This window comes from Typha latifolia, chromosome 5 (assembly GCF_019914945.1).
Source record: "Typha latifolia isolate L0001 chromosome 5, TyphaL0001v2, whole genome shotgun sequence".
Taxonomy (NCBI): domain Eukaryota; kingdom Viridiplantae; phylum Streptophyta; class Magnoliopsida; order Poales; family Typhaceae; genus Typha; species Typha latifolia.
Window position 1 is genome coordinate 10,038,486 of NC_133090.1, and position 20,423 is coordinate 10,058,908.

The 20,423-nt window shown below is 36.3% G+C and overlaps 3 protein-coding genes across 5 annotated transcripts; 2 read left to right on the forward strand and 1 right to left on the reverse strand.

Annotated features, from left to right (window-relative positions):
- Positions 1 to 218: 218 nt before the first annotated feature.
- On the forward strand, positions 219 to 1,069 carry LOC140789128 (uncharacterized). Its single transcript, XM_073138736.1, has 2 exons — positions 219 to 866; positions 974 to 1,069. The coding sequence occupies exons 1-2, from the start codon at positions 219 to 221 to the stop codon at positions 1,067 to 1,069; spliced, it is 744 nt and encodes a 247-aa protein (XP_072994837.1).
- A 74-nt stretch (positions 1,070 to 1,143) lies between these two features.
- On the forward strand, positions 1,144 to 4,853 carry LOC140789578 (putative disease resistance RPP13-like protein 1). 2 transcript variants are annotated; one of them, XR_012109209.1, is made up of 7 exons: positions 1,144 to 3,652; positions 3,847 to 3,923; positions 4,007 to 4,057; positions 4,136 to 4,189; positions 4,272 to 4,346; positions 4,425 to 4,589; positions 4,679 to 4,853. XR_012109209.1 is itself a non-coding variant. In XM_073139338.1 (7 exons), the coding sequence occupies exons 1-7, from the start codon at positions 1,145 to 1,147 to the stop codon at positions 4,682 to 4,684; spliced, it is 2,928 nt and encodes a 975-aa protein (XP_072995439.1). In that variant the 5' UTR covers position 1,144; the 3' UTR covers positions 4,685 to 4,853. The 2 variants fall into 2 exon arrangements, 1 of the variants encoding a protein (XP_072995439.1); XM_073139338.1 differs by having other exon boundaries at positions 3,855 to 3,923.
- A 1,812-nt stretch (positions 4,854 to 6,665) lies between these two features.
- On the reverse strand, positions 6,666 to 12,148 carry LOC140789614 (uncharacterized). 2 transcript variants are annotated; one of them, XM_073139383.1, is made up of 6 exons: positions 12,035 to 12,148; positions 11,768 to 11,943; positions 10,293 to 10,458; positions 9,595 to 9,687; positions 8,518 to 8,605; positions 6,666 to 7,323 (listed from the first exon to the last, which is right to left on the reverse strand). In XM_073139383.1, the coding sequence occupies exons 1-6, from the start codon at positions 12,094 to 12,096 to the stop codon at positions 7,036 to 7,038; spliced, it is 873 nt and encodes a 290-aa protein (XP_072995484.1). In that variant the 5' UTR covers positions 12,097 to 12,148; the 3' UTR covers positions 6,666 to 7,035. The 2 variants fall into 2 exon arrangements, with proteins under 2 accessions (XP_072995484.1, XP_072995483.1); XM_073139382.1 differs by having other exon boundaries at positions 10,293 to 10,500.
- Between the last annotated feature and the right edge of the window lie 8,275 nt (positions 12,149 to 20,423).

Below are 20,423 nucleotides of genomic sequence, written 5' to 3' on the forward strand. Positions count from 1 at the left end.
GCTTACATCTATTAATTAGATTAGTTAGAAACACCCTTTTCCATGCTAGTTTTTTTTTTTTAGATTGATCATAATTCTGCTTTGCTCTATACGTGAGTTGGACTTGTGTAACTATTCTTACAGATCACCCTATCGCTTTTCCCTTTTCCTTGGGGCTTTCTCGTTTTCTTTTGGATCTGTTTATAACCAGACGAGGAAAGGTTATTATTTGCTTCACGATGGCTGAATTGACAGTTGTCGGGTGGCTTGTCTCTCCTATTATCAAAGAAATGGTCTCTAAGGCTCGCTCCTACCTAGAGAACCAATATAATTGGAGCTCCGACATGAAGAATGATCTCAAAAGCTTAGAGACCAACATGGTGAAGATCCTTGCCGTGGTGTCCGCTGCAGAGAGATGCCAGATCACTGATACCAACCAAGCAGCACTTCTGCATCTAATGCAAGAAGCAGTCTTCCAGGCAGAGGATGTGATGGACGAGTTCGACTACTTGATCCTAAAAGCTAAAGATGAGAGAAAAAGTAAAGCAAGGAGATTTAAGTCCTTTCTCCGTGATGCTGTAAAGCGTTTACTTGATCTAGATACATTCCGAGAGAACTTGACAAGGATATGTAAGAGCTTAGAGACAGTTGATTCCTGTGCAAAGCGCTTCCTCGAGGTTGCGCAAGTAGAGAACCATGTCCAGCAAACCAACAGCATGCAGTGGCGGCTCACGAGCTCCTTCTCTTCCGAAGCTACATTTATTGGGAGAAGAAAGGAACGAGATGTGATAGTCAAAGCGCTGTTAGAGCCAGTAAATATTAAGGCTGAATCTAGCAGTAGGAGTGCTGCTGCTCCTATTATCCTTCCCATCGTTGGAGACGATGGGGTTGGGAAGACTACTCTTGCTCAGCATATCTATAATGAAATAGAAATTACTGCAAAATTCGACATAAAGATGTGGGTCTGTGTTTCAGATAATTTTGATATATTTAGGCTCAGCAAGGAGATCCTAGAAGCATCCAAATCCAAAGCTGCTGTCAACCTCAACTTGGACATGCTTCTAGATCAACTGAAGAAGCAATTGGCTGATGAAAAGTTCTTGCTTGTGTTGGATGATGTGTGGAATGACCCCAAGGCAAATGAGTCAGAAAACCTTGTTGGTGGATGAAGCTCCTTGGGCCTTTACGGAATGGCAAAAGTGGAAGTGCAATCTTGGTCACAACTCGAATTGGTTCAATGGCGGAGATGTTATTGGCGTCAGATCCTTGCCGGAGGGAAAGGAAACCTTGCTATTTGCAAGGATTAGAAACCAATGAAGGTTGGTTGCTTTTGAAAACACATGCTTTCCGTTCTGAATCTAGTGATATTCCACACAGAGAAGATCTAAAGTCTATAGGAATGGAAATAGTGGAGAAGTTGAAGGGCTCTCTTTTGGCATTGAGAGTTGTGGGAAGGCAATTGAATGGGAACTATGATGTGGAAGAATGGAAGAAGGTTTCAAGGAGTGCCCTATCAGATGACATCATGAAAGTACTTAAATTGAGTTACGAGCGTCTTCCGGAATACTTACAACGATGTTTTGCATATTGCAGCTTATTTCCAAGAGATTGGCCCTTGGAACTTGACTATTTGGTTCATATGTGGATAGCTCAGGGTCTCATCTACTCTCAAGATGAAAACAACATGGCAGTGGAGGACATAGGAAGAGGCTACTTCAAAGATTTATGCAATAAATCATTTTTTGAGACACTCGAGCGTGATGGCAAAATATACTATGTCATGCACGATATGATGAGTGACCTAGCACAATCTGTTTCAGGGGTAAAATATTGTCGGATTGAAAGCAATGATCCAAGAAAAATACCACCAAATGTTCTTCATTTATCTATCACAATTGACCAAGCGCATCGACTTGAAAGCATGGTTGAAATGAAAAGCTTGCGCACCTTAATAGTCCTTGAACGATCAGGTGCACGGTGGTGTTCAAATATTGCTCCCAAAGATGACATGTTCAAAAATCTGAAAAGTGTTCGTGTACTAGTTTTGACTGGATATTGCATGAAGCAGCTGCCGGAATTTGATGGTCTAATTCATCTACGCTACCTAGCTTTACCGATTACCTCTGAAATATCCCTTGATGCATTCTATAGGCTTTACCACTTGCAAGTATTGGTCCTACATGATCACTCTTGTGTAGACCGGCTACATGTTAATTTTCATGAGAACAGGAACAGAGTAATCAGCATGCAGCATGTGTATTTTAATAGAACAATCGGAGAATTCCACGTCCAAAAGAAGCATGGCAACAATTTAGGAGTGTTGAAAGACATGGATGGGCTTCACGGAAATATCAGAATTAAGTCTCTTGAGAATATTGAAAGTAAAGAAGAAGCTTCAGAGGCTCAGCTTAGTAGTAAGGTGCATATAAATCACTTGTCCCTGGAATGGAGTTCTTCTGATCGTACGAGTTGTGAGCATGATGCGGAAGTACTCGATGGCTTGCAGCCACATCAAAATCTCTCTGCGTTGACTATTATGGGTTACGGGGGTTCAAGATCTCCTTTCTGGTGGGACACAAATTGGCTGTGCAAACTGAAGTCACTGGATCTGATGAACTGGAAAGGGTGGAATGAGCTCCCACCTTTGGGACACCTTCCATTTCTACAGATTCTAAGGATAAGAAGCATGCATGCGGTAACTCGTGTAGGTTCTGAATTCTACGGCAATGGGAAGGTGAAAGGTTTTCCAACTCTAGAAGAGTTATTGTTTGAGGACATGCCAAAATGGGTAGAGTGGAGTGGATTAAGAGGCACCCAATTGTTTCCTTCACTCCACAAATTGTGGATTTCCGAATGCCCCAAGCTGATGGAAATGCCTGCATTTTCTCTTCCCCTAAATCAGAGAATATTGAGCGTTTCCCCTCAATCTTCCTCTGTTCAGGGTTTAGATCTTCATTTTGAAGGGTATAAATATTTTGAAGGATCAGCTGCTAATAGCATCACCTACTTAACCATCATGCATCCTGACAATCTAAAGGCTATTGAGGAACTCGAAATCAGTTTCTGTAATGAGCTCATGCCAGCGAAGGGGTTCAGAGAACTCATCTCCCTCAACAATCTCACAATTTCAAGATGCCCTCAGCTATTGTCATCTATGAACCGAGGAGTCAAAGACGAAAATATATCCCATCTCTTTCCCCAATCATTGGAATCTCTTGAAATTAAAGACTGTAATATTGCATCAGATATATTGTCGAGATGCTTCCAAAATCTGACAGCTCTTTCTACCATGGAAATCTGCTATCTTAAAAGTGACTTACATTGGGCACTGGACTTGCAGCACTTGACAAGACTCCTTAAGTTGGATATCTGTTATTGTAGTAACCTAACAGCATTAACAGGGGTCGTTGCCCTCACCTCCTTAGAAGATTTAAGCATCCAAAATTGCTCTGATCTCTTATCCCTGCCATCTGAATTGAGCAGCCTTCCGTCGCTCAAGAGTTTGCAAGTATGTGGATGTGGCGAGATAAGATCATTGCCAGAGTATGGCCTACTGTCCTTGTCGCTCAAAAATACTAGTATTCTTGGTTGTCATCCAATCCTACAGGAGCAGCTTGACAACATGGAAGGCCCAGAATTTGACAAATTTGATCGATTCGTCAAGCTGAACAAGGTGCCCAATCGATCTCTCCTTTTATCTCTATCCATGTTTCCATCTCTGCCAGGTTTTCAGGTGCTTCCACATCAACAGACGACGTAGCTGGGACGCCAAACTGGAAGTAACAATTAAGGACAAAATAACATTATAAGCTGAATAGCTATATCTTTTGTTAATTTTTATACATTTCAGATAACATTTGCTGTTAGTTTGGTAGGATGAGTATACGAAGACAATTATAGAAAAGTTGAAGACGGAGGAAACGCCGTTTTTCTTTACATATGAGGTGATCCAGTATTTGGGATAGCAGCGTCTTAATACTTTTTACTGTTTTCATGATTTCCAAAACACTTGCTTGTGGTTTTACAGGAGAAAGTTCTACTATCACAGTTATTAGCAACAACATTAGCTACGGATGGGGTAATCCTTTATTGGAATAGCTATATCTTGCTTTCATTGTTTTGTGCGTTCCGATAACATCTGCCGGTAGTTTTGCAGAATCAAACTAAGAAAGAGTTGATGCAAATGCTGGAAGCTTTAAATTATACCTGGGTACAACGATATTTTAAATGTTGAATGCTTTAAATGTTGTTGCTTTCATACTTGGACCCAACATTTTCTGCTGGTCTTGTAGGCCTGTGAACAAAAATCAGTGATGTTTATTGAAGCACTGGGGTCCAGGAAACTGAGTTTAGCTACAGCTGCAGGGGTAATCCTTCATCGGAATAGCTATATCATACTTTTGATGTTTCGTGAGTTTAGATAACAATTTGTGCTAGTTTTGCAGAATGAAGTTGAGATGGAGTTGATAGAAACGTTGATCACTTCTCTTTCTTTCGGCTCAACTATAGACAATTGCGAAAATGAGGATGACTTCTGGGATCCATATAAAATTGGATGGGGAAAACAACTACATTTACGTCCTAGGAATTGGATCCCGATCAGAAAATGGGTAATCTTTCTTCCTGAATTCTACTTGATACAAATGTACTTGACATCTACATTCCTCTCAGAGCATTTGTACCTATGTTGTTGTCCCAGGATTAAATTTAAGAAGGCAAATGAAACTCTGGTGGAATTCAAGTAAGAGAGTTAATTTCTAGACATTCACTGCTTGTTCGTTATTTGTGTGTATCAATTCTGTAATTCTAGAATTTTATTATCGTCTGACCTATGACAATATTTTTAATAATGAACGAACAAAGACTTACTGATCTATTTTTTTTCAAAGAAAAGCCCGTAGGCATAAAGTTTCATTAACCATCCAACAGATATATTGATGGCAGTTTGATACACAAATTAAAAGGAACTCCGCACTAACTAGAGCAGGAAACCAGTACTATTTGAACGTATTGAGTATGACAATGAGGTACTTCTCATATGTTATCTTTTGAACTAAATAAACTTTGCAGCAATCACAGTGTGCATATTTCTGTTATATGAAAATTGTTAGCTACATAGGCATACATTTGATTATAAAGATTGTCCTTTGGGAATACGAGGAGCTTAATTTAGACACTTGTCGTTCATTTGTCTTTGACCTAACAATGCAACCTAAAAGATGAGTTCTCCTAGGAGGCGTACCAATGGATTACAGTAATAAATTAATAATGCATAATATTAATAGCTGTATTTTATGTTGTATCATAATTGTAGTATATGTAGTTCATATACATGTATTACTTCTGTACTAAATTGAAGATTGTTTAATGTTCTTTGGAAATTTTAATTTTCTTGATCCAATATATATCCATATGCTATGTGCACAATATTAATCTCTCAACCATGTCAACTCTGGAAATAAACATTTATATATACTGCTCAATTTATTCTTCACCTTATAAGTATGAAGAGCTTTATGCATGCATGTCACATTTGATATTCAAGTAGCCTGTGGAGATAACAATGCCTGCACCTGGTCCTATTATCATCACTTTTTGTTTTTTAATTACTGTCAAAAGTTAAAAGAATGGAAATAAAAATGCTAACACTTTGGTAAGCGTCCTATTAAAGAGCAGTTGATTCAAGTAATTATGGTGAGAAATCGTTTTACCCTGCCATGAAAGAGCCATTAATTTATGATCAAGCCTCTCTAGTGACCCTCCTTATAACATCTAACCTTAATGATCCAAAAAAAAAAAAAAAGAGAAAAAAAAACCATTTAAGGGACATAGTTGCTCAAAGACAAATGCAGATGCATCCCAAAAATTTTAAGCAAACAACTCCCACTGTATAATTCATCTCTGATATCCCAAGAACAGTATGGATGGGTTGGAGTTTTTACTTTCCATACCCTGACAAAAGAAAACCACCCATCTTTTACAGGCAATTGCAGATGGAAAATCCTGCACTGAATTGCCCAGTTTTGTTCAGTATATGAATGGACTGAATCTTGTTCAGCATTTCCTCTTTCAGTCTCAATAACAACACAAACTTCATAGAAGCGGACACAAACTTCATAGAAGCGGAAATTAATCGCTCTCCATTACAGGGCAATTCAGGAAAACATGAATTCATACAACATTTTATTTTTCTCTTGCCATGGACAATTGTGATCAACCTCTTAGCTACAGTCTGCACTAACCTAGTCAACTCTTTCAATACGTTCTGATTGAAACCATACTAGCAAATTTTCTTTTCTCAGAAAAGAAAAAGACATAATTGCAAATTTTCAATCCATGTGTTGCATGCCAAATAATCTTCGAAATATCTAAAGCAAAAACTAAGTGAGACAGGAAATCCTTGAAACAAAATTATCACGTTGGTCACAATATAGCACACATAACTAGACCAAGACTTCAAATCCTGCATGACTTTGAAAATATGTTAGTTATAACATTTACTCGATTGAGCAATACACACCTCCAATGCACAATTGAAGGAAAGAGCTGAACGAAGCAAGGCCTGATGAATGTAAGCTCAAGCTATGCATTTGTACAATGTAATAGCAATAGAACATGAATATATGGACCAAGTAGAAAATAATGGAAAAGTATATTTCAAGCTTAGATATGAAATGGGATAGACATTGATGAAGGATATCACCATGGTGATCCCACCTGACTTTTATATTAAACTTCAATCAACTGAACTGAAAGTGTGCAATCAAGCTCAATTTGCTAAAACTATACTAATGACATCCCATGTTCCATGTGCAAATTCTCAACTGTCAGCCACCATCTCCTGCTTGGTACAGCATTTTGTGAGTTCGATTCAACAGTATCTTGGGGAATTTGCCATTATTTCATAACAGACTGCAATGTAGCATGTTTAAGGGAAAGCTCTAATTCAACAGAAGCCAAAGGCATCGCCAATTAGATCTCTAACTACACCCATAGATTGAAGCTTGACTATCTACGTAGAGAAAGTTACATGAAAAAAAGGAAGCAGGCCTACCCTCATGGAGGATATTGAGATTCTAGCCTTCTGAGTATAATATTTGTGACTCTCCAGTTAAAACCTCGGTATTGGAGCCACCTTACAACCCTTATCTTCCGATTCTCTATGGATAAGCCTTGACCTCGAAGCCATTGTTTAGAGGTCTGAAGGAAGAGGCGATCAAATGAAGTCTGTGACATCCCATGTTCTGTGTAGTTGTCGCTACCATTATTATCATCATCATCCTCAAACACCTTCCTTGTTGCTTTATCAGCCTCTGCTTCGGTCACCCCCTTTTGAATAAGTGCCTGATTTAAAATCCATAAGTATCTTTGTTTTGGTGAATGTTATACCATATGATAAATAAGGAACTTTTCCTTGACTGTCAAATTTCATGGGAATATTAATAGTTAATATAAGTTTCAATTTCGCAATTGAAAATTCTATATAATAATTGTCAAATATAAAATATAAAAAATCACCGTCCTCTAACAACTTAAATTTTTTTAGAGTAGTTGATGAACTAACATTGTATCAAAGCAGAGGTCCTGAGTTCAAATTTTGTTAAGCTTATTTGTCATTTATTATAAAATCTCCATCTATTTAAATCAAGTTCACTTTAAGGCTCATCAAAATGTCTCAACCCTGAAGTAAAGAAAAATGTTAAATATAAAATATAAAAATTATTGTTCTCTAACAACTTAAGTTTTTAAAATAGTAGGTGAATTAACAATAATAAAATATATTATAGACGATGAGAATATCTAGTACTGATAGGTTGAAAGCATAAAACAGTCTGCCAAAGTTTAGAGATAGGAATTCAAGACAAAAACAAAAGATACAAGGAAAGGGTCAACCCTACTATACATATATACAAGGGGACATCTTTCCAAAGATTTATTCCTATAAGAAAAAAAAAGGTTCCCTTTATAACATCCAAAGTGCAATTTTTATAAGGCTTTTGGGCAGGTAGAAAACAAATATCCGCAGGAGGTGATTCACAATTTATTTTTTTCTCAATTTTCTAGGAGATGAAAAAGAAAACTTCTATCAGAATTCAGAGGTTTAATCGATTTTCAAAGTTGAACCAAGCCATAAATAGGATACAAATACAAATTGATAAGCTGCTATTCAGAAAGGACAATCTCACTTTCAGATACAGAAGTCAAAATCTTGACTATCTTTCCAATCTTCTTTCCACAAAAGCATAATATCTTCATTATTTTATACATCAATAGAAAGCCAAAACATCTGAAAGTCTGAATACACAAAAAGAAGACCAAATGGCAAGTCATCTTGTTCAGTATGGAACTATTCTATCCATCCTTTGCAATTTGGAGTTACAGAAAATTTCGATGACTAAGCCACAATCTTATTTAAGAAGTTTAGGCATGTCAAGAAAGAGATATCATTACTCAAGTGGGAAAAAAAAAGAACTACATAGTATAAGAAACTAATCAGAATTACTTAGTAGAAAAAGGAGGACAGAACTTAGTACTGACTTGTTTGATGCGCTTTGGACCCCATGTTGAAGAGAGCCACCGTGACCGTGAAAAAGTTTCCGCATACAAGCCGTCATTCAACAACCCCCTTTAAGGATCAAAATGATCAGTACAAATAAGAATATGAAAGGCACTTAGGTATAGCAAATTATTAGACATAATTTATGAAGCAATTGCTGACTGATAAAATTATGTTGTTATATGTTAAGTGTATGTTAATACAGATAAAAGGCATAACCATCAATGAGAGCAAGATAAATTTGCCGAAAATAACTGACTGAAAATTTGCAAACTACAATAGAAGCACAAAGACACATCGAAAAGTTTTTCCAAACACAACCATAATAAGCCCCAAAAGATGAACTTGTGGCCCTTAAGGCATGTGCAGTAAGATTCCTTATGTCTGCTGCCCATCCTTAACTTAAACAATAAGAGAAGGCATTATACGTATAGCAAAGGGTATTTAGACATGAATTAGTAAACTATAATGAAGACTTCTCTAGATGTACATTTGGCAAGATAAAGTTCAGACATGGGACACTAAAAGGTAAAAACATATTAGATAACAACACATTGATACATTGAGGAATCAGCAGGACTTTGCCCACTAATTGAATATTAGCAGTATGTATCACATGAAACAGTCTCGAGAGTAATGCCAAAGATGAAAGTAATATTTTAGGAACTTATCCCAGTGAAGGAAAATAGAATTATACGAAACCAAGATTGCAAAATATATTTTTGATCAACCAAATTTTGCATTGAAGAACCTTACTCCCAATTAATTTGTTGATGAGTCCACACTCTGTCCAGGGTGACACATGGTTCAGCACAGTATTTGTCTTTCTCTTCCTATTCCTAATATATAATTATATAAGTATATGAAGTTATGAACACATACATAAAAATACATAATATATATATATATATGAGTTGTTTCTGTTTTCAAATTTCAATGTGATTGTATCAAAACAGATAGACACACAGCCAATATCAAGTACGTCACACACTTATTTGAGTTAAAAAGAACAGAAAATAGACGAAGTCTGTAAGAGTGAGCAGCTACTGTGATTATACCTGTTCTTTATATCATCTATAACTGCATCAACTACATCACAAGGGTACATCTTGCCACGTAATTTCTTACGGAGCTCAGCAGCTGTGAATGCTCTGTTATAAGACAGCATATATAGTTAACCTCTTGGCAGTTGGCACAATATGTTGAAGATCAAAAGTATAATAACAAAGTAGAAATAAGAGAACAACAATGTATAAATGACTTGCATGTGTGGTTATTTTTAGATAGCCCTGATACTTCTTGGTGAAGTTGAAATTCTGATTGTTCAAATTAAACGACAAAGCTAACACCTGAAAATAAAATATCATGGACCTATTAATTAAAGTACCAAATCTGGCAACTGTAATGTACATATTTATAAAACTTGCAAAACTGGGAAATTGAAAGGTTAATGTGCATAGCCTCTTCCCATCTTTTCCTTACAATCAATATCATATGATGCACAGAGAGTGAGGAGACATTCTCCACATGATGATGCTACAGAATGATGATATCAGAAATTTATTTACTCATGACAAAAGTTTATATTACTTCGACATTAAGATTTAAATGAATTTTCAGTCAGAAAAAGTATGGCTCAGAAATGAACACAGGATCAACTTTTGTCCACCTCAGGAAACTAATGTTTTAGTTTCAGATGTCCCCAAACAAACGAAAAAAAGGTAAAAATTTGATTCTATGTTCTGAGTCTTCTGACCTCGCAGCAAGTAATTCAATTGCCGCTTTTTCAGCATCTTGCAAGGTTCTTCTACTGATCTCATTCCTTCTCGTAATGTGAGCGCCCTCAAAAGAAAGCACTTCAGACTCATTACTGAAACTGGTTTCCAGAAATTCCGCAGTTGTATCAGTATCATCTTCATAATCTGACAATAGTTCAACCTGTTTAAGTATGGGACTTGATTTCACTGCACAAACAGCAATGAACAGTTGTTGCAAACAAAATGAGTTTCTAAAGAACAAACATATACAAAATTTACATCTGGTAGTAGGCAATCCACTCTCTTAATTCAGAAAACCCACACATGAATTAAGGATTACTGTATAATCCAACAAATAATACGAAGGGGGTTAACTAAGCGATGCTTATTATGATCAAGCTTGCATGAAAATAATTTGAGCCCACGATTGAGGATCATTTCATTTCAATTCTTTTCCTGTATATTTCAAGTGAAGCTGAATGCGAATCTTTGAATATGTTTTCCTGAATCCCAAGGCATACTCAATGGTTATAAAAGTGTTAAAACTTTAGAAACTGTTAACACTAAGTTGTACTCTAACTTGAGCAGAGATTGATCAAGCCACCCTCCATTCAAGCTTGCCTAGAAATTATTGTCGAGCTTGAGAAGACTGATCAAGCTCATCTCACTTAAATTAGAGAGCAGCTTAACAGGGCCTAATATCAAGCTGAGCTCAAGCCGCATGATTATTTTGACAGACCTAATAACATGTGCAAGCTCCATTATTTTTTATGCATACAGGTAAAGAAAAACAAAGTTGACAGTGCAATCTTATGAGCTCCCAAATAGGAAGTCCAGGAGAATAAACTAGCAACGAGAATAGAAAGAAACACATGACTAATTGAAGAAGATGAAGATAATAGTATATGCATAGATTACATGCAAGTATGCAACTAAACAGAAATTTTGCAACATCACTTACATATTTAACATTTGCAAACATAAAGTATATCTAGTCTATTATATAAATCATGATTTCATATTTAAGCTGCTGCATAGATCATCTTCGGCGTTCAATGCCTCCAAGTAAACTTTTTTTTTTCTCAGGAATTGCAAAAAAGTGATATTTTTGATAGAAATCCTAGTTATGCACTCCATCTACAACATTTTCTGTAAAAGATGTATAGCATAGACCAAAAGAACATTAGAAAAGTTACCCGAGATAAGTTACTTTCATCGGCTTCACCCTTAATGATTGATCAATTCAGGGAGATAGATTTTTCTGCTTAGATCCACTTTACATTCGTAGGAGTGCAATTTCAGAAGAACAAAATACAGACATCTAAAAATAGCTACAAGGGTCAGGATAAATCATGAGAAATTAATGTTTTTTGTGTTTTTAAATAAATCACACGGAAGAATGAGCACTTAAAGTCTTCCAGAATTTGACATCACTACTTCTCACTAATGCACAAATGGGTTCCGGGTAACTCACTCATTTGGGCATCAAAAAGTCTATCTGAATCAGACTCATTTCCACAAGCGCCATATCTGCACAAATTGGTCTCGTCCTTCTCCAACTTCCTCAGAGAAGAAAATTTCTGAGCCTTCTTGATTTGGGTGCACGGAGTGAACCCAATGGTAGCTACAGATTTGAAACCTCTCTTTCCCCTAATAACATTCATTCAGAGTACCTCTTCATAGGAATCGTGAGGAATTGGTAACAATTTTCCACTTAGGGTTTGAGATAAAGATGAGTTACCGTGAGAGAAAACAACGCGATTGGAGCTCGAGACAAACTCGGAGACTTCGATAGACTGCCATTAACTGCTGCAAAGTGTTTCATCTCTCAATCAGAAATCCCCTCCTAGCTAATTTGATACTTTACCTTTTACGCTTACCCCCCTCTAAAATCTTTTATTTGCGTGTATACCCCTTCCAAATTTAATATTTATGCTTTTACCCCTCCACAGTGGCTTATTTTCATGTACATCCCTCTAGCTTTTCAAAAAAATAGTAATAAAACGGCCATCCATCTTATTAAGCTAAGCAAAATCCATAAGAACTGGCCAGAAAACAAAAGTTACAATCTCTATTATCATATCATATTCAACAGCAAAATTAGAATATCATGATACAAGCTTGCAAAGTTCCAAACCGAAGGAGAGAAGGATACTGCTAACATAATTTTGACAAACATATACTATTAGCAACTAAAAAACTAGCATCTACTTAGTCTAAGTCACAAATCATCAGATCATGTAAGGAGGCATAAGAGAGGCATGCTCGTCATCACCCCATGCAGCGTTCTCATGCAAGTATGCCTGCGGAATTCCCATGCTCGCGGCTGCCGGCTTTACGTCGATGATGCCCACTTGGAGTTGATGAGGAAGAGGATAAAATGAACAGTCCTGACCAAATCCAATCGCAGCATAAGGGTCTTCATTAGCTCCGTCTCCAGGCTCAGTTGAATTGTTTGATAGATGGCTATAGGGAGTAATAGAAGTTGCGTCTACTGATGGTTGCATAGAGGAGGAGGAGTATAGTGCTGGATAACTGATCATCTGATAAGCTGCAGGATTCATAGCAAACTGCATCAGATCGTCTGAAGTGGCTAATTCTGGTGGTATTTGATAGTACTGCGATGAGTAAGCATTTGCAGCAAGATATGGATCAAATTGTATCAGTTGATGCCCAAATCCTACGCCTTGTTCATCTGCGAATTGCTCGGGTGTAACAATCTGTAGGCATTTGCTTTCAGCGTTGAACTGCAGAAGGCTTTGCTTCACAGTATTATGATTTTCGATCATGTCCTTGATCAGCAACAGCCTTGAATCCAGGAAAACAAGTAGCTCTCTTAGCGAAATTTCCGACATGCCTCCGAGCTGAGATGTATCAGAGAATTCATTCATCATCCTAGCGAGTCCCGATTCATTTTTGCCGGTTTTCGACTTGTTGTCGAAGCTCAGATACCTTCCGATGATGTCTCCGGCCGCCGCGCGATCCTCCGGCCACACGTCGACGCGTTCCTCCGGTCCTAAGCATATTGCTAGCACTTGAACATTGCAGAGGGTGGCCAATTCATATGCCTTCTTCTTCAAACTGTGTTTCCTCTTTTGGTAGGAAGACATACGCTTCTTCTTGCACTCTATGAATTCTAGTTTCAATCTCTGCCGCATGTCGAAAGTAGTCTTGAATCTGCGAAGAAGAATGTGTGTAAGATTTGAGTTGCATTGCCATTGAAATATTGATAACTACTTTAAAAAAATTCAAAATTTTGTCATTAAATTTAAGTTTCTCAAGATCATCCTAAACAACAACAAAAACGTATAGATTCTTTTCCAGAAAGAAAACTATAACAAAAGGATGAGCAATTGCAAAGCCCAGAACTAGAATTGTAGGAGAAGAATTCTTCAAGTGACGTACCGAGAGAGAGAGAGAGAGAGAGAGAGAGAGAGAGAGAGGGAGGGAGGGAGTCCAATGGCACAGAAAAATTAGTGGAAGAGCAGTAGTTCTTTGGATTCATCGTTCTCCATTACATATAGACGTGAGTTGACGTCCGAGAAGGATTTGAGAACCTACGACTTCCAAGATTTTGTTTCCAAAAGTTAAGTAGCCATTAAGGAAGCTTGCGAAGATCTCGTAGCTTTGGGACAAATTCTTTATAGAAATATAGCCGTTGGAATATTTCTCTAAGATCGAGTACGTGTGATTGTATCCTAAATTGGTCTGAAAGAATTAAAACCGGATTCATGTAGAGGAAACTAATTGGGAAATTATAAATTTCAAAGATCTGCTCAATTTGGTAACAAATTAGAGAAAGAGAGGAGTTATGGTAACTTTAACCAGTAGAAATTTATATTAGTTTACTCTATGCGGTCAAAAGTTTAATAAATTAGACAAGTATTATTGAATAAAAAGAAAATTACACCCAAACTAGCCCTCCCAAAACTTTTTTTACTGGTCTAGCACCTTCAAAATTTATGTATAATAATACTAGATGTGTCCTATCAACTATTTCAAATAAAAAATATGATGGAAAATTTTAATAAAATTTTTAAAAATGATCAAGTATGTGATAATTTTTCTCGTAAAAATCATTTTTTCAATCAGTGATTTATATGAATATTGCTGCATTGCAATCAGTTTTATATATAAGTATGAGAGGAAGAATTTTCAGTCAGTAATTTGTATATGAGTTAATAGTGTTTTTAAAATACACCTAGTTTGATATATAAGTTTCAAAGTGTATTAAATGTGTAAAAAAATTAGGGGGAGAATTAAAATAATAATAAAAAAAATTCGAATAAAGCGATAAATAATTCACTTTATATATTCTTATTTGATATAAGGCGGAAACATCCTTGCCTCTCAGTATAGTGGAGCATATCTCCCATTTAATTACCTTTATCCTTTTTCAATACTCTCATTTTAACTTTCCAAAGTTTAGACAATTTCAAAGAAAATTAGAATAATTATTTCTCTATTTTCTTACATTTTGATTCATTTCTCTATAAACCAAATTAAACCTTTCATATATTTATTCTTTTCTCGTTGTTAGTAAATAGTCTCTAGAGATAATGACAGGAGTTTCTCTCCACTGAAGTTAGAGAGAGGAGAATGGAAGAAGATGGTAAAGTGATGAGAAAAAAAAAATAAAGATTGTGTTTAAGTTTTTATTACTCGTACATATGAATATGATGCATTAAATACACTTGTTATTTAGCCTTCTTTTACTCTTAATCTTACTAAAAAGAAGAGTAACTTTAATCTTTTTCCAAAGAGAAGCATTAAATTAATGCAAAATGGATGGCTCTCCATGATTATTTTAGGCCTATTCCTAATTTATTTACACATCTAATTTATTTCAAAATTTAAATATAAAATTTAATATATTTAGAAACCGTCGCAATCGGTGGTTTAAATAAAAAATTATTTATAAATTATTTTTCAGTTCAATAATTTTTAAATATAAATCGTTGGTCAGCGATTTATATAGAAAACTTGTCCTCACAATTGGTAATTAACTAGTAGTTATCCAAGTCAACGATTTATATTTATAAATTGCTATTATAGATTAGAAGTTTACAAACATATATAATCTTGCATTTAAATTTAGAACATATTAAACACGTAAAATAAATGATAATTTTGTATAAATTCAACATTTGACAAAAAAAACCTTACAAAAATGAATATTGGAGTCAGAATGTAAAATAAAGCAGGGTGATATCTTTCTAGAAAAAGGAAAAAGGAAAATTAAAAATAAATAAAAAAAGCACAACTAAATATGGTACGTACCCTGGCAAACTTTCTGTGCGCCTGGAAAATTGTTAGTGTTACGACTCTTTCTCGACTCAATCCACCCCTACTCCCTCCTCTCTCCCATCTCAATTCAAAAAAGCCAGCACTTTTGGCAATTCCTTTTTTATTCGTTGGATTGAGGTGGAATTGGAATTCGAATGGCTTCTCCTCCAGAGGTGGCAGAACTGGAAGACGAAGGAGGAGGAGTGAAATGGTTGAAGCATTACTGCTCATTGCATGAGATTTTATTAGTTGGGGAAGGGGACTTCTCCTTCTCCCTCTCCCTGGCCGATGCCTTTGGCTCTGCCTCCAATATCGTCGCCACCTCTCTAGACCCACACGGTGTCTCTCTCTCTCTGTCTCTTTTTTTAATCTTTGTGTCGGTTTCTTGTTCTTTGTTATGCGTTTGTTTGTAGCCATGCAGTCGTCAATGCCCTAGAATGCAAGAGTTTGCTTGTTTATCTTTGTTGAGGCTCTTAAATTTGATTGCCTATGATAAGTTTGCACTTGGCTTGTCGAGGGTTTCAGATTTTGAGAGATGCTCTGCATGCATGCATATGTGCAAGAGTGGTGAAGTGGTGTCCTAGGGTTTTGAGTCCACATTTGGAAGCAACGCAGGATGTTAATGGATACTTCTTCGTTGGCGGTCTTCTCTAAATTTGTTTTCTCATTGTGTTATTTGATAGCAAAATTTCGGATTCCGTCCCAAAAAAGATGAAGAAAAATTGAGACTTTAAAGTTGATGAAAGGGTATATGTGCTGTTTAATTTGATGTTTTAAATAACAAATTAGAATTTGGGTGAGCGGTATTGTCAGATGATTACTCTGCCTTGCATAGTAAAATAGTTACATCGATAAGCAGTTCTTATTTATTCTCCACTCTCCACTCCACATTTGATCATTTATTACTTGTTTATTCCAAGTTTCCAATATTCTTCATATCTAAGTTGGCGCTTTCTCATCATTAGTGAATCAATTAGTTCAATTAATAAACACTTAAAAGAACATTCCTTTCCTGAATCTTGGCACCAGTTCTATGTGTTTTCTCTTTCTTGCAATCGAAGCTTTGACTACTTCTTGGTTATTTCCTTCTATTGTCTCTAATAATTTCCGTAGTTCTAATCGTTCTAACTAATTCTTGAAGACCTCCTTGTATCAGATGTTGTTGTGGCCAAGTATGCAAAAGCAGAATCAAATATGGAAAATCTAAAGAAGATGGGAGCAATGATTTTACATGGGATTGATGCAACAAAAATGAAACTGCATTCTGATTTGACTGCGAGGAAATTTGATCGGATTGTGTTCAACTTTCCCCATGCAGGATTCAAGGGAAAGGAGGATAGCATGCGAATGATCAAGTATGTAATATATTTCTTTATTGCCTTGAAGTTATTTGTTTATCATTCATTATAAGGTTAAATTCTTTAGCATAGACATAATTTTCTTTTCAAAAAGTTACCCTGTATAGCTATTATGTGTTTTACTGTGCTGGGCCTTAATGTTTTATTATCTGCAGTACAATCAGCTAAAGATTGTTATCGTTCTGATAAAGCATCTGTAATTTTTCGTTAATTTTTTTTATTTATTACATAAGACTTGTGTAGAAGATTTATGGTTATTCCGAATATGTAATAATGTTTTTGGTGTTTTTGAATCTGGATTAAAATATGTCCTGTGACTTGTTTAATCCTTAGGATGTTCCATTATCCATAAAATACAAAAACTAACTCGAGTATTATTTGGTTGTCACTAACATGGATAAGTGCTAGGACTATATGAAAACTATGATTCTTCTTTTTTTAATTTATCTAGTGCATTTTCCGGAAATACAAGTGAGGAATAAGAGCTTGGGTAAAACAATTCAAGACAACAAGTGTTTTTTTGGTGGTGGAACTATCTACTATCTAGGATAAAGACTTGTATTTTTAAATTACTAGCCCCTCTCACTTGTTCCAATTGAAATTGGTATTATCTGGTAAGGAAAAAGTGAACAATCTGGCATGATACCTTCAGAGCTTAAACCAAAACAAGAAAAACATTATGTACTTCTGTCCAAGTCCTTAGTTCGATTATCTTCCATGAGAATTTTATTCCTTCTGATTCTCTTACTTAAAAAACTTCCATTTCTTTGTAACAAGCATTACATTTTACTATTTCAGTTGGCCACATATCAAGTTGCTATTATAATTCCTATCTCCTGTACATTGGACATTCTTTGTCATCAGCAAAAAAAAAACCAATTTAGATGATTCTTGTGGCATTTAGAGGGAGAACAAAAAGGATATCTATGCGGTATTTGGTGAAAGAAATAACTATCAAAAACTTGGTAGTTTCATGAGGAAATTCTTTAGTTTGAGGGGCTGAGGATATATTGTTTGTAGACACTCTATTATCTAGAACTTCCAATCATGATACTATAGTTTCCTTTTAAGGTAATTATTTCAATCAACTGTCTTGTCTTCAGCTAATATTTTCAATAAGAAATATTTAGTTCTTTAAGCTATTTGCTAAGTCTTTGTGAACTGGGAGTTGTATCCGTTAAGGATAAGATCACAAAAATGATTTGAAACTATCCAATGGAATAAACATCATTATCAAGAAGACAAATTAATTTCAAGTGGACTGCACCTCAACAGAGAGATTGGAAATGATAGGAAGACATTGTTAGACAGACCTGAGAGAATGGAGTTAAACGGACCCTGATACTAGACGTGTAAACCTTCCTCCCAATACCCCTGCATGAGAAAAGAGTATAATCATTTTTGGAAAATGAGACAGATATGGCTTATCGATATGATAAGTACTAGTGTATAAACTCTGGCATTTAATTGAAATTCTAGTAGTTATAAAAGTTTAATAGTGAGTTTTAATTGAAGGCACTTGCATGTCGTGCAACTGATGATGTGCTTGCTGGCATTTGATTCTCTGTGAAAAGAGGCACATTTTTAAGTTGATTTCATGCAGACGGCATGAATATGGCAGTTAAAATTTTCTTTTTTTCTTTTTTTTTTCCCAGATGAAGGGATTACCCCTGTTTCCTTGAAACTTTAAAAGGATTATCCATCAGATGACTTACAACTGTTAGCAAAATATTACAACTATATATCACCTTAGGGCCTCCTTATGTACATGCCACAACATCACATTTTCTACAATCATAACATCCTCCCATCATCTGCATGGATAATACAAAACAAAGACCAGAAAACATCTAGGCCACCAACTTACTCATTCCACATCCACAGAGACCGCGTCGTCCTTGCTTTCTCTTTGCTGTAGAACTTTTGGCCTTCTTTCTGGATTTCATCAATTTCTTATGGCAATTACTATTGTAGATGAAGTATATGGCGGTTACTTGTAGTACTGTTGGTTAATTGGTTGCACCTTGTTATTGAGCTAAAGATGAGGGGAATAGAGGAACATGAGGAAATGAGTTAGTGATATGCTGGGCTCGTGGAACAATAAGTTTGTAAGTTATTCACTAACCACAAGATCAAAGATTAATGCAAATTGACTTGCACTAAACTTGGCTGAGTTGTTTTGCTGCAGAAGATTAGCTCTACTATCAAAAATTTATTGCAAACATATGAGTTTTCATTTCCTGGAAACTTCAAGTCGACGCGTAAAATATTAATTTCATTAATCAGTAAAATATTTCTATTGTTATCCGAACTTGTTTACTGCATCAAGCCATCAACTCTGTTGAGTAATTCTATGTAGCATAATTTGAAGCATCATTTGAAGCATCTGTTCTGCACTTGTACTTTTCATATATCATCAAATAATACTCGTAACCTGACATGTCCACTTTAGTTTGCATAGGCAGCTGGTTCGTGGCTTCTTCAAGAATGCAAGCCGCATGCTTCGAACAGACGGAGAAATTCACATAAGCCACAAGACTGGAGGCCCTTTCTGCAAGTGGAACCTTGAAGAGCTTGCTCTCAAGAACTCACTTGTGCTGTCGGAGTGTGCCAATTTTGAGATCAAAGAGTATCCGGGTTATGCCAACAAAAGAGGAGATGGAGCAAGATGTGACCAACCATTTCGTTTGGGCAACTGCTGCACGTTCAAGTTCAGGATTTGCAGTGTCAAAAAACAAGGAAAGAAACGTGGAATATCGAGAAGATCATTTCCTGAACTTGTTGAAACCGAAGGTGTAACAGAGAATACTAGCGGAACTCATGACAGGCAAACCATTCATCATTTTCAAACTCATCATGGGTTCCATATGGAGGCCAGGCATCAACCAAATTTCCTGATGGGCATAGAACCCAGCCAGCTAAGCCTATTCAATCAACCAACAGAGAGATTAGTTCAAAATTCATGCTTCACTCTCCATAGAGAGCATCTGGTAGGAGTAAACGGCTTATTTCAAGGATTTGATCCAAACTCGAGGCATGCCATGCTGGTCTACCAAAGAGGTGTTTATGTGAATGAGGTAGATGAAGAACGACTCAGAAATTTACATGCTTATGCGAGAGGTGGTGGTCATGTGCATGAATCAGATGAAGGACGACACAGAAGTTTGCATGCTTCTCTGAGGTATGGTGGTCATGTGAATGGAGCAGATGAAGAACGACGCAGAAGCTTGCAAGCTTATCTGAGAGGTGGTCCTCATGTGAATGAAGCAGATGAAGGACGACACAGAATTTTACATGCTTATCTGAGAGGTGGTGGACATGTGAATGGAGCAGATGAAGAACGACACAGAAGCTTGCAAGCTTATCTGAGAGGTGGTCCTCATGTGAATGGAGCAGATGAAGAACGCCGTAGAAGTCTGCATTCTTATCTGAGAGGTGGTGGTCATGTCAATGAAGCAAATGAAGGACAACACAGAATTTTACATG